Source organism: Lonchura striata, chromosome 19 (assembly GCF_046129695.1).
Source record: "Lonchura striata isolate bLonStr1 chromosome 19, bLonStr1.mat, whole genome shotgun sequence".
Classification (NCBI taxonomy): Eukaryota; Metazoa; Chordata; class Aves; order Passeriformes; family Estrildidae; genus Lonchura; species Lonchura striata.
The window spans coordinates 8,572,130-8,586,963 of NC_134621.1; the positions used below are offsets into that span (position 1 = coordinate 8,572,130).

Below are 14,834 nucleotides of genomic sequence, written 5' to 3' on the forward strand. Positions count from 1 at the left end.
CTATCATTAATCACTGTGTTAACATTCTGAACTAATGCAAATTGAGGCTTCACAAGCTTCACAGTTACATAAATGTGTTAATTCAGCTAATCATCTTATATTTTAACTAACAGTATGAAAATAAAACACAAGATAACTGAAGCTTTGCTTTAGACACATACAGGAATTGCATTTCCCATACAACATACATCCACTGAAGCTTTAAAATTAAATCTAGAAGTGTAATTGTTTAAATTACTTTAAAAAAATGACATTTCCTGCAGCCAAAAAATATTTTTTTCTCACTTTTATCCAACATGACTAGTTTAAACCTGAAACATCAAGCTCCAAACAGGTATTTAGTATTAAGTGATTGTAAGTTATTCTCCACTCCAGCAAGGGCATCCAGGAAAATTCATTTCAAGCAGATATCATACGACATCAATTTCAACCAAATTAAAATACAAAAGAGAACCTAAAGTGTGTTGCCCACTTCTTTCTAACTAGAATGTTTCTCATGACTACCTACAAACCAACACCAGAAGGTAAATGTGATGTTTTACAAATATATTTCAAAAATTCTCAATTTCTCAAAACAAACACACACCCCTCCAACCCACTCTCATGCTTCAATAAAACAGGAGCCATATCCACAGAATGAGGAAGTAATATTACAGAAGGACAAAGTTTACCAATAAAAGCTGATCCAAAGAGCTGTTTTACTACCTAAAAGAAAAGACACTGAGCATAATTAATTCAGTCTCAGATGTCAATTCAGATAAGATGCTACACTTCCTTCCCTTGGATTCCACTATCCTTGATGCCAAGCAGAAGGAAAAATAAAAGAGGAATGTTTTTTTAAATGACACTACCTGACAGATGAAATATTTCATCTTCTATCGAAATAACCAACTACATGCAACTATTTCTCAGCTATCAGTTAAAAGCTTTAGATGCACTCATTAAGCTTATTTCCCTTTATAGAAAAAAACAAGTTGAGAAAATCTCATAAACCATTCATCTAGGTTTAATCCAAGAATTGAGATGAAAACTGGTTTTAAGTCCTCTTACTAAGTATACTAAGATTCTGGTCAACAACTAAATTTCAAAATTACCCATTGTCCATGGACAAGTGTCAGCAGGACACTTCATGCATGGTGAAAAGCCAAATAAAAACTGCAGCTACCCATAGCAGCCATTTCCCACACACACTTCCTTAAAATGGGACATGTATTAAACTTTGTGTGTTCTGACACTGAAGAGTGACACAACTAATAGTCTGGAATTTTAAGATTCTCATTCATAATTTCTTAACCAAATTCTGCACATAACAGACCTCCCCAAAAACTGGTTCAAGGAAATTAAGAGATAAAGTGAGTTCCAGACACCTTGGATGTTACCATTATATGGAAATGGTTCTCTATGGCATTTGTTCAACCCATCCTACTCCATTCAATACTCCCAGAAATACAGAAAATAAGTCTAATGTGGGAGAAAACCTGCTAATGCAGATCCTGCTGAACCTGAAACAGCATCATTAAAATATTAATGAATTGAAAAGGGAGAAAAAAAGTTACCACAGGAAAAAAAAAAAAAAAAAGCCACCGCTAAGAAATATATTGATGCACAACAAATGATTACAGAAAAATAAATCAACCCCTAGACTGGTATGGCAAGAAGGCACCAGACACAGTTCTCCCTTTCCCGTGTTAAAGAATGAAATCTGGTACAACAAATTACACACCAAACAATATAGAAGATGAACTGCAAGATGTTTCCATTACTGAAGTAACTAGTCAACCTCATCTGTGGATAAAAATAACTTTCCAAGTTCGAGTTCTGACTGTGGAAAGTGAAGGAATGCTTCTATGACTGTCTTCCAACATGCCTCTGCACTAATAAATGGAAAAAGTTTAATCATGGCAAACACACAAAGACAAAGGAGTTTCACAGCCAGGCACAAAGCAAGTGTTCTCTAGATTAAACTCAACTTTTCTATCAACATGATCCAAATCATATGTACATAAGCCATTTAATTAAAAGACCCCAAAGCAAAAGAAGGCATGCTCACACAAGAAACCACTTTGGGGTCCTGAAGCTTCCTTCAACATTGCAGTCCCAGTTGGCCATGCAGGACACCACCACAGAACAGATATTCTGAAATCACTGATGGCCCTCACAGAGTCCAAATATGACAAAAGGCAGCAGAGCTATCAACCAGGATTCCATCTGTAGCAGAAAAATGTGTCTGCCACACAGTAATGCCATTAAACAATCCTTCAAGAAAATGAGCAGCAAGGCGGTTAACCCTGCTTTACCTGAACTAATGAGAAGTGACAAATCCCCCCAGTAATTTTTAGACAAAGATAAACCAGAGTGAAGGTCTAGTGCTGGAAAAAAAAATGGATTCCAAACACCAGTTTCCTGATGTCTCATTACCATGAGATAAGCATGGTATGGAATCACAGAATCATTAATGTTGGAAACATCTTCAAGATCAAGCCCAACCATCTCAGCCCCACCACCATGTCCTCAAGTGCCACATCCACACATTTCAGAACACCTCCAGGGGTAGTGACCTACACTAATTTCCTGAGCAGCCTGTTCCAGTGCTTTACAACCCTTCAGAAAAACAAAATTTCCCAATATATAATCTAAACATGTGCTGGTGCAACTTTAAACCACTTGTAGATTTGTCACATGAAATTAATAGGGGCATAAAAAAAATAATTTAAAGCAAGGCATTCCTAATATGTTCTGAAAAAGTTAATCTCTAACACTTCCTCTTACAAAGGAAGCACATTGGTACTATTACAGATCTAGAAGAAATGTGTTATCAGGATATAAATGTGTCATAATAGCATAATAAAGAATTGTACTTAGGTGCAAGCACCATACAACCCTGTGGCTGCATTAGTCACACCATTCCATCTCCTACTTAAATCAATTTGTGAATTTTCATGTTTGTTTTGGTATAAAGAACAGAAATTTCAAAAGCAATAATAAAACAGACAATAGGAAAAGCAGACTGGATTATAAAATGTGTGCTTCATTTTTTAGGCCTCACAGTTGCAGCACATTATGATATTGTGCACCTCAATGCTCCCCATCCACACTGCAAACCACACACCACAGCTCAAGAGCTCAAATAATTTCTCTTTTTGGACACTGAACTGCTCTGAACAATTCTCAACTAAATATAAACTGGTTTCCAGAGCTAAAAAAGGCAAGTATTCAAAGATGCAGAATATTTTAGAAAGAAACTGTATTTTTCTCAAATTACTTGATGGCACAGCATTTAAAATCTTTCTATGCTGGCTTTTTTTCTTTCCAATTTCACTTTCAATTTGTTATTAATATTCTCTGTACTGGAGATGAAAAGAATTTGAAGTAGAGGAGTCACAAACTGTGATTTGGATATTCAGAAATTCCCAGCAATTTGTGCTTAAATGTATTACTGGCCAATACATCAACTGTGATCTCAAGAAACACTCAGACACCTTAAAAAAAATCCTCAAAAGTCCAAACCAACAAACCCAAGCAATCTAATAATCTTCAGTGAAAAAAATGGACATTTTCTGCCAAGGTGCTCATAAATCTTGAAGCATTGCAAGTGGCTGCTCAACTGAAATTAAAAGTGCAGGTCAATGAAAAATATAATGATGTCAAGGTGCTACAAGTCTCTTTTTTGAGCTGAAATGTTGGTATTTTACTGGTTGGGTGGATAACCTTTCTTCACTGCTGGTTTTTTAGTGTGCTGAAACCCTCACAGCTCACCCTGCTTTGGAGCACTTCCACCTCCTGCCTGCGTGAGGGTTTTTGAAGACCACAGTCCATGTTTACCCAACTGTGTCTCATAAACATACAAAAAAAAAAAAAATCCCTCAAACATTGACAAATGTCTCCCTACAATAAACATATACAATTGTAAAGCTCTTCAATTTCAAAGACAATCTTCTTTTTCATGAGGCAAGTGAGCCAATATTTAAATTCGACATTCAGTGGCAGACACAAAAACCCATAGCCCAACAGAGAACTCTGGTCACTTCAAACTAGAATGAAGTTTAAATTATTTAAGAGATACTAGGATTTGACATCTTTTTTTTTTTTTTTTTTTTTTTTTTAACTTGCTGTCACTTGTCAAGGGTTTGGCCCCCATGGAGAATTTTTGTTTCAAATAGAAATTGCAGTATGTACTACTTTGTTTAACCCCAAAACCACCAAGAGGATTGCAGAGCAGGTGCACTGGCAGGTTACTTTTCCTTTAAGCACCATCACCTGACTGACCAGACTTTAAACTGAATTTTCATGTAACTACTCTAAATTCAAGAAATTTAGTCTCAATTTACCCACACTGAAGTTTCCCAAAACATACTCAAGTTTTACTATATGCAAATTAGATACTTCTGAGACAGTTAAGATGCAGAAACTAAGTCTTTGAATCAAATTTCACCTCCAAGTTTGAGGCAGTACAAAGGCAGAAAACGTCCATTTCTACACCACTCAAATTACATAGCTTTATTTGGTGGAAAAAAATTGATTTGCCAATAGCCTCCTGCTGCCACAGCTGGAATATTGACAGGATCCAGATCCCCTGGAGTGTCTGAGCACTATATTTCTATCAAGCACAAGCTTCTTAAAAATGGCAAGTTCTTCACCACAAAAATCACCAAAATCCAGTTTTGCCTGGTCTCACTGACGTTAAACACCCCTCCCCTCCAGCACATGTAGCCTTTCAGCCTAACATATTTCAGGTACTGGACTGTTGGATGGACATCCTACAGAACAAGTATTACAAATATTCTGCCAGAACCACTGTCTTGTTTAAACAGGGACAGAGTGGTGGCTGCATTGGTCTGACCTAAAAAATAAACACTGGTTCCAGTCTCTCTTGACTTGAAAGTTCACAACTGGTCTCATTTCTCTTCTCTCAGAACTTTCTCTTCCTCATCATTCCTCAGCACTTGGGCTCTCCAGCTCAGAGCTCCTGCTCACAGTGGCCATGGAGAGGATAAGCTTGGTAGGAGCATTGGGGAGAGAAAAGAGACCAAGGAGTTTCAGATACTTCAGCAACCTGTCACAGGGTGGGGGAAATATAGAACAAGCCCCCACCGCTCCAGTCACATTCCACTAACTGACCCCAGAAAAGACTTCCCGTTTTCCCCAAAAGAAGATTTACATTTTGGCTTCAAGTTCCACAAGCCATGTCAAACCACACTACTCTTACATGAAAGTCCATCTTTAGTAAACTAGAACTGGGCTGGTTTTCTTTTCCAGATTGTGAGTCACTGCAAAAACTTCTCAACATAAAGACCAGCAGCCAGTTATATACAATGTCCTGGGAGCACGAGCACTCCTTAGAGAAGATGCCCTCTCCTACATTCTCCTTCCTTCTGAAAACTTTGCCTTTTTACTGCCCTCAGACTGAGACCCTCCTATTTTGGTTTGGTTTTAATAAACACACATTTGCTGTCCATATTATTGCTTTGCACCAGGCATGTTTCAAATGGGACTGCAACACACGAGTTTTTGTTACATATCACTGAGAAAACTAGAAAACACTTGATGACAACACGTAAGAGAACCTTTTTTTGGTGTTCCTTCTTTCCTTTCACAGCAGAATGCAGAAACTGGATAGAGCTGCATGTTTGCCACAGCAATATCCAAACTGGTTCTTTAATTAAAAGTCAACCTCTTGGGAGAACATTTGCTCAGCTTCCACCAAAGAAAAAACAGCAGTAAAATGAATGAGTTCAACTAAAAATAAGAATATATTATGAAAAGTAGTGCCAAAATAGAAAAATCTAAATATTTTTCTTGGGATGGGCTGAAATTAAAGGCTTTGACTTTCACAAAACACCTTCTTCCCTTTTAAAAATGCCAACATGAAAATATTTCTAATATTCACACTCAAAGAGTCTCTTCCAGAAAAATTTTCTAAAAGAATAAGATGCATTTGTAACTACTTGTAGGTGCAGCTCCAATTTGAATATAACTCCGCAGTAATCACACCTAACCCAAATTTATTTTAGTCCTGAGAAAAGAAAAATCCAGTCATAAATAAAACTTAAAAACAAAACAAACATTCCAAATGAGGTATTCCAAGCACCAAAAAAGCTTTGGAAGTTGAAACACAAATTAAAAAATCACTGTTTAGTAGACTAGATCCTGAGTGCACTCACATCACACAAATTCTCACATGTGTTCCTAAAGTAAAGTTTGACTCCTGCCTTGCCTTGTACAAAAGTAGGTCTTTATGTTCTTTTGAAACCAAAACTTTTGGCTTCTTCCTTTTTCAGTTTGCACACCTGTCAGCATACACTTTAAATCAAACTAGGGTTCTCGACTGATTTTACTTTTAAGAATTTAATTTCCCAAGTTTATGGCCAGCAGCACTCCCTCAGGACGCAGGAATACAAACCCCCCCACGTTCTATGGAATCATTTTAACATTTGGATAACTAATGCAAATGCAAGACAAGCTGCAGGTGAGATCACTCTGAGAAGGACTCAGAGGCACAAGCCCTTTGTGCCTAGAACCCAGCAAAGGAAAAAACTCCACAAAACCACAGGTAGCAAGCAAAATGATTCTCAGGAACAGTTAGACAATTTCTTGGGACACACTCAGGATAAACTTTTATAACTAATAAGCTGATAAATAATTTAAGAAGTTAGTGAGCCCTGAAAGCCAGCCCCAGCCTACTAAAATCCACATTTATCCACTTTACACCTGTTCTATGCAACACAATGAATGCTTACAGAATTTTACTGCAGATCTACAAAAAAAGTTTGCTCAATAAAGTCACTGCAGCACACTATCCTTTACAACACACATACTTTGATAAGGGCGAGCTATTTGCTGCTCAGAGCTTCCGAGATGACTGACAAAGCTCACTTCAGCTAAGTTGCCAATTTACAAGTCAATGCAGCAGGATCAGCCCCAGATTTACTCCTCTGGCCTTCTACACAATTTCTTTGTTAAGAATCGTCTGCTACATTTTCCAAGACTGGCATGACCAATTAGTGATCCTTCCGCCCAGAGTACAAATCAAAGTGCAGATGGCTAAATGGTAAAATAAGAGCATGCCAGGTTTAATTTAGAGAAGAGGGTAGCCCAGGTAAGATGTTTGGTAGGCTGGTAAATCTTCTCACACGGCAGACAAAAGAGGCTGCATATCTTAATGTCGTATCTCAGTGTCTCCACTTAGACAATTCTTCACGAGCATGAAAACGTGTTCAGATAAAAAATTACTACAGGCACACCAAATGCAGCACCTGGTTCCCAGCTAAATTCTTTCACTCTGAAGATAAAAACACACTGTGAAGTAACTGGTTATCAGAAGCAATGGTCAGGCCCTGCAAATGCTCAGGCAAACAAAATCCTATTATTTATTGTATTTTAAGATAAATATTTTGTCTCTCAACTCCAGTGTTATTTGTTTGTTTGACAGATGATCTCAGCTGAAATCTAGGTCTATGGCTCTTCCTAAAACTAGTTTTCTGGTGAAGAAAAATCAATAAACAAAAAATGAAGGACTTCTAGGCATCCTGATTAAAGCCTCCTCTTAAAATTCTGCAACATACGAAAAATACTTAGTAACTATAATGCAACAGTGACAATCCTCAAGTAGAATTCACATTGGACAGGGGACAGCAAAAATGCTTAGTGATACAAGTTATACAGGATACCTTTCCCAACAGTTCATCCACCTTCTGGGGATGCAAAGGGACAAGAGGGAAGGGACATTACACAAACAAAATCCCTCAACCAAAAGTATATCCAGTAGAATAAAAAGAAAGAATTGTTATTCACACAGTATGTTTTTACTGTACCATGACTAAGTGGTATATTAAGCTCTTTCTCTTTTCTATGATTCTGTTTCTTTAAATAGTTTAATAATATTATTTTGTATTACAATAATATTAATTTACTACCATATTATAGTAGAACGTACTCCTTTATCTAAGTTCAAGATAAATCATAAGCTTCCCATCAGAGCACAAAACCTGAGGCCTTCTTGGCCAGAGACATTGCTCTGGGATCTTTTAATTCATTGTTCAACCTAAGTTAGAGAAAACGGTAGCAAGTCCATCCCCCATTTAAGTGGGATGTAATTTACCTGTAATAGCTTGGTTGGCAGGAGAGTTTGACTGGGATGGCACTTATTCAATACCCAGCTCTCAAAAATACTCTTCAGCCCTTAAAAGTACATCCTGGAAGTGGCTGGAGGGTAAGGGGAGAAGGATTGCTCATCATCTCTTCTGGTAAAAAACCTGCCAATTCCGTCAGGAGCCAGCTCAAGCCCAGGGAGGAGAGGAGACGCTCCTTGGAGCCCTGCAGCTCAGCACAGGAGCTCTGTCACTGTGTTACACTCTGCCTGGCTCCAAGACAAGGATATGAAATAACCCCTGTATCTAAACACAGCTAAGGACCAACTCCGGCTCAGGGTGCACCGAGTCCAGCAGCTCTGGAGCCCCTGGAGGAGACACAACTCCCCAGCCCTGCCTGCTGTGACCTCCTCTGTGCACCGGCCACAGACACCGAGACCCTGATGAGAGACCAACCCTGTCCTGCCGTCAGTGCTGCCCTGAAGGCCGGCATCTCCTGCTGGATTATGCCGAGCCCGAGATTTCCATCAGTGCCACCCTGCACAGCCACGCTGCCAGAGCAGGTGTTTGTCCACGAGAGGCACGGACTGAGCTGCCTGGATGAAAACTTTCTTTGAAGAAGGGCAAGAGCGTGTCTGGGAGGAAGGGAAGGAGGGAGACCTTTAGGCAAACGCTGAACTAATGAGAAGCACCAGCTCATTGCCAAAATAACAATACAAACGTTTTAACTCTCAAAAACTCAGTATAGAGCAAAAGCACCTAAGGATAAAAATGCTTGCACTTACGCTTCTCTTAAGAAAGTTAACTGAAGTCATCCTGACCAAGTGAGAAATAAACATATAAATTATCAAAATGGTTTCTGATACACCTAAATACCATGTAAAACCTGTCTATGCTTGTACAACAATGCACAGAGAGCTATCTTCTGATTTGCCAAAACACAGCACATTTGAAAAATGGCATACACCCATTCTCTGCAGAACTCATTTTAAACATGGATGCTCATGTAAAAAATATTATCCTGACCTAGCCAGTTAAAATCATAAAAATATTATTTCCCTGACATAGGCATTCCCAAAAAAGTAATAAAAATGAAAGTTATCGCAGCTAAGAAGAAAATGGAGAGTTAAAAGTCAGAGAGTATTTTAGAGCTTTTTTTCATTCTGTGAAGCCAGATCTCAATGTTTATGCAAAAAATTTCAATTTGATTGCAGGACATTCCTGCAACAGGTAAACTAACATAATCCAAAAATTTGTCTCTAAATAAATTTAGTAAGGTATGTACTTATTTTGATTCATTTAGGTTCTGAAGCATATGGATATAAGTTTAAAAAATATATAGACAAACATACAGAGCTTTTTAAAGTACTATTATGAAGTCAAACAATGAACTGATATCATTAACTCACCAAAATAAAAACAAATGACATATTTAGCAGCCAGTACTTCCCCCGTTTAAAAAGTCATCAGCCAACTACTCGGAACTACATTCCTTTTTTAATTACAATGCAATGCATTCACACCAACAACCTGTTCCTCCCCCCTTCCAAACTGGCCAAATACTGGAACAGCAGTGTCTGCCACCCTGTAGCCCAAATTACCTATAAGTTGAACTACTCTCCTGGTTCAGAGACTTAAAAAAAAAAAAAAAAAAAAGAAAGAAATAAAGAAAATAATAACAAAATAAAATATTCTAAGCTTGAATTCCTTTCTGGAACGAGTTCAAATAAATCCAAAGTGGTTAAGTTTAAATAAAAGAATTTTTGAAGCTTCGTGAATGAACCAATTAAGGACAAGCAGAAATGCAGGCCTTAAAAATTTCCCAAATTTTCCACTAGAATAAAACAAAACAAAACAAAAAAAAAAAAAAAAAAAAAAAATCACAATTATATTTAATGAATTTTAACCCCAACATGAGTTTTAAAGGTTGCCATATCTTAAGATAAATGCAGTATTTAAATGCAAGACATCTGACTCAACCTCCACCTTTTAATCTTTGTTTTGAACTCAGACTAGGTTTACATCCTTGCAATGAGGCCCTGTGCACTTTTCCCCAAACTATAACAATGCAATCTCCATTTTGAACAATGCACCTCATTTCCCTCCTTGGAAAGCTACTTTTGTCTTAAAGCCAGTAGATGCTGGCTCCAGTTATAGCTCTGACCTCAAGAGCCTGAAAATTCTCCGTGTTTACAGTTTTTTGGTTTTTTAAGCCACTTCAACTTACATGTGCTTCCTTTCCTTTCACCATCAAGTTGTATTTGCAAGCACAAGCCAGCCTTTCCTGTGTTTAATTGACAAGACCTCTTTGCAAGTCATGCCTCTCGTTTCCCTCGTTTTTAAATTTAAACTGAATGCTCCACAACACTTTTGACATTGTTTGCAACACGTCCTGGTGGATCGCGCATTTCTGCGGTCACCAGGTTCTCCATGAATATTTGCAAAGCATCCCCTTGTTGCAGCAAGTGCCGCCCGCCCTCCCTGCTCCTCTCCGTGCACGCGTTTGTGAGCATCTTCCAATGCTCCCCGCGTCCCCGGGGTTGCTACCAGTGGTTATCTGCATACCCCTCTCCCTGGGAGTGCTTGCGGGCATCCCTCACATCCTCGCACGGGAGTGCGGACCGTATTTGCCAGCCTAGAGGGAGCATGTGGGGTGCCCTCGACTTGTTTGAGTTCGCCCACGGACTCTCTACCTGGGGTGCTGCTGTAGGTGCTGTGGCTCCTGAAGCTGCTCTCAGTGCAATAACTGGCATCGTCTTCATCCTCCATCTCTTCGGGGTAGTCAGAGTCGTCGTCGTCCTCCTCCTCCATTATCTCCTCCTCCTCTTCCTCCTCGGAGTCCTGGTTATCCTCGGGGTCTCCCTCCTCCTCCTCCTCCTCGGACACCATGCTCTCCTCCTCCTCCTCCTCCTCGCTCTCATGATCGTCGTACACCACTTTGCTGATGCTCCTCCTGGACGAGGCAGCCCTGCCTTGGCTGTTGCAGCTGCCTCCTGCGCCTCCTCCTCCCCCTGCTCCTGCCGCCCCGGCCCTGCCCCTGCCCTTACCGCCGCTGCCTCCCCCACCGGGGGTGCTGCCGCCGCCGCCGCCCGCCTTCCTCTTGCCGCCCCCCCTGGGCGAGGCGGCGGCGGCGGGCGACGAGGCCTGGGCAGCGCCGGCTCCCTTCTGCTTGGGCCCCGCCGTCTCCGCCTGGGCCGCGGCCGCCCACCTGCCGCGGCTGCTGCCGCGCTGCCGGGAGCGCAGCCCGCCGATGGGGCCTGCCGGGGCCGGGGCGCTCGCCGGAGCGGCGGCCGCCGCCGGCTGCTGCTGCTTCGGCGGCCTGCCGCGCCGGCCCCGCATCGCTGGGCGCTGGCCGAGGGGGAAGGGAGGGGAAGGGCGGCTCGGGAGGGCGCTCGGAGTCCGGACAGGCGGCTACGGGCAGGCTCCGCGCCCCGCGGAGGGCGCGGGGCCGGGGCGGGGGGGGGGCCGGGCCGAGCTGGCCGCGGCTCAACGCGAATCGCCGGCGCCCCGCTCCGGATCGCCGCCGGCCGCCATCTTGTTCCCCGCCTGCGCCTCGGCCGCTCCGCGCTGACTGGGGGAAGCGGCACCAGGCCCCGAGCGCCTCACGTGACCGCCGCGCCCGCCGCCGCCGCCAGGGGGCGCGCCCGCCGCGGCCGTGAGGGAGACGCCGCGACGGGGCGGCCCCGCGACCCCCGCGCCCGGCACCGAGCCCGGCACCGACACCAAACCCAACCGAACCCGCACTCGGCACCGACACCAAACCCAGCCGAGTCCGCACCCGGCACCGACACCAAACCCAGCCGAGTCCGCACCCGGCACCGACACCAAACCCAGCCGAGCCCGGTACCGACACCAAACCCTACCGAGCCCGGCACCGACACCAAACCCAGCCGAACCCGCACTCGGCACCGACACCAAACCCAGACCGAAACCGAACCCGGCACCGACACCAAACCCAGCCGAGTCCGCACCCGGCACCGACACCAAACCCAGCCGAGTCCGCACCCGGCACCGACACCAAACCCAGACCGAAACCGAACCCGGCACCGACACCAAACCCAGCCGAGTCCGCACCCGGCACCGACACCAAACCCAGACCGAAACCGAACCCGGCACCAAACCCAACCGAACCCGCACCCGGCACCGACACCAAACCCAACCGAACCCGCACCCGGCACCGACACCAAACCCAGCCGAGCCCGGTACCGACACCAAACCCTACCGAGCCCGGCACCGACACCAAACCCAGCCGAACCCGCACTCGGCACCGACACCAAACCCAGACCGAAACCGAACCCGGCACCAAACCCAGCCGAGCCCGGCACCGACACCAAACCCAGACCCACCACCGACCCCGGATCCGATACCGGTACCGATATCGACCCCAGGCACCGACAACGGCCCGAATCCGAACCCGACACTGACCGCAGGCACCGGCACCGCTCCTCGGCCCTTTATGCTCCGTTCCCCTCCGCCGGGAGCTGGCGTCCCGAGCCCCGCTCCCTCAGCCGGCCCAGCCCCGGACTCGCTCCCTCTCTGGGCCCGCGGTCGCGTCTCTCCCAGAGCTCGACCCGCGCCCCGAGGGAGCAGCTCTGAGCGAGTGTGCGCCGGGCCCCGGCCAGCGGCTCCCCACCAGGGCCTTCATTCCCCTCCCAAATCAGAGCCCCGGGTGTCCCCTCAGGAGACGCTTCCCGCCACCATCGGCTCCAAGCAGCTCCTGTGACCACTGACACGCACCTCTGGCCGGGCTTTGACTCCTCGCCCGTTAAAACCCCTCTTACAGCTCACCCTCACACAGCCAGCGCCCGTGTAAAGCAAACACAGAGATCACATAAGGACCCACCATCACCGTTTTTGCTCATCTACTTTCTCTGTTCTCTGTTTCCACAGTTCTCTGGAACACTAGGAAAGAGACGGGCTCTGTCTGCTTTGTACTCCCTGTGGTTGTCTCATTTGCCAGAGCCTACAAAAAGCTAAAACTCATCAACAACCAGTTGCACAGTTGGGTTTCCAATGCCACCACTTGAATTCAGGGTATCAGTTTCATAAGGAAAAACAGTACAAGCTGAAAGTCAGCCCAAGGCACACAGACATCTTGTATTTCTTAGAACCAGCCTTCCTTTCATTGGTAGATCGAGACAGCTTCTGGATTTCAGAGAGCCAGAAGTCTTACCATTAGAAAATCAGTCTATTAATTTCTTTCAGTCCCTTGCTTGTACTCCTGAGCAAGGTAAAACCCAACACTGGTCATGCCACAAACATGGCAGCAACATGTCCAATGTGTAATTTTATTTGCATTCTTCAATAGTAATTTTTGAAGTCCTTTTGTTCATTAACTTGTTGCTCAGGCTGAGCACATCATTAAACCTACGAACCTGCTGTGGAACCTGCCACAGCATCAAGCACTCAGCAATGGCAGCAGGTTCAGCCCCATTTGCACTCTATATCCAGCTTTTTATCTGCAGTCCTTTTATATTCAGTGTTGCAACTGCTCAGGCCCAAAGCCCTGGTCTGAACACAGGATTACACACACAGCAGCAGCCAACATTGCCCAACCCCATTTATACCTTTCTACTCAATTTGTATTCTGAACCTTTCCAAGTTACCTTTAGATTGCTTATGTGGAGCTGATCTTTGCTACCTTTCACAAGGTGGCAGAGGACTGTGGTAACTCTTTAAATACATGAATATACAGACACACATTTTCCATTATCTCCTTCTGGTACCATGGGAAAAACACCTGTGCATTCTGCCATCTGAAAATCTAGCAAAGGTACCTAGTGCACCCGCTGCATCAATCACTTATACTGCAGCATTGTGAGAGCATTAACACCTCCAAAATACTGTGGATTTTGTGTATTTGTGGTAGATCAAAGGTACTGAGAATCATGTGCTTCTGAACTGTGAACCAGAGTATCTCGTCTCTTAATCCCACCCCTTACCAGCTGGTGATGTGGAAGTGCTTACTGAATAGGACTTCATAATTTTCATTTTATAAGTGGGGAAATGGGTGTACAGAGAGGTATGTTACCTTCAGGGACAGGATAGAAATTAGTTCTTTCCAAGACACAGCTCAGCAGAAAAATCAACCCCAACCCCAAAACCTGCCCATTCCCCTCAGAGCAGAACATACTGATTTGGAACTTGGAGCTCCTATTTCAAGTGAAATGAGCATAATTATAAGTGAATTGAATACAGCAGGAAGAGGAATTTTTGGGTGGAAGCTCCACCCTACTTCCATCCTTAGGACAGATGGAGAAAAAGCTTCCTTTCACGAGGCGCTTTGGAGAAGATGAATAGACCAGTTGTTCCAAGCTGTTGTCTGGGTGGATTCCTTTCTCCAAGGAAAAGGGAAAGAACTTAACCTACAGCTGGATGGCATTCAGAACAAGTGAGCATATGCTCTTGTTTAAATTATTGAGATGCTTTGGTCCAGTCCTTCACTCCAAAGTATTTCATAACGTGTGTTAGGAATTGTATTCAGGAGTTCAGCTCCCAAATCAGTTCCAGGTATATGTTTCTAAGTCACCATGGCGTTACTGAGTAACATTACACTAGAGCTCAGCAGTGGACTGGAAATCAGGTGTAGGAAGGAAGGGCTTACATGACTTTTGCTGAGATAATTCAATATAGTTCCAATTGTCACTTTATTTAGATGATGAAAACCAAAGTATATCAATATACTGATATATAGTAAAATGTGGCAAACCCCAGCTCAGGGAAGAAATGATGATGTCTGGCTCCAGA

General features: G+C 43.7%; 1 protein-coding gene across 9 annotated transcripts in view; it reads right to left on the reverse strand.

Moving 5' to 3' along the window:
* Positions 1-11,426, reverse strand: part of BPTF (bromodomain PHD finger transcription factor) — a 51,797-nt gene extending 40,371 nt beyond the window's left edge. For 8 of the 9 annotated variants that reach the window (XM_021537144.2, XM_021537135.2, XM_077787387.1 and 5 more), the window contains exon 1: positions 10,781-11,426. In XM_021537144.2, coding sequence (XP_021392819.2) covers positions 10,781-11,426 — 646 coding nt within the window. The remainder of the gene's footprint in view (positions 1-10,780) is intronic. The other variant, XM_021537094.3, reaches the window with a different exon arrangement.
* Between the last annotated feature and the right edge of the window lie 3,408 nt (positions 11,427-14,834).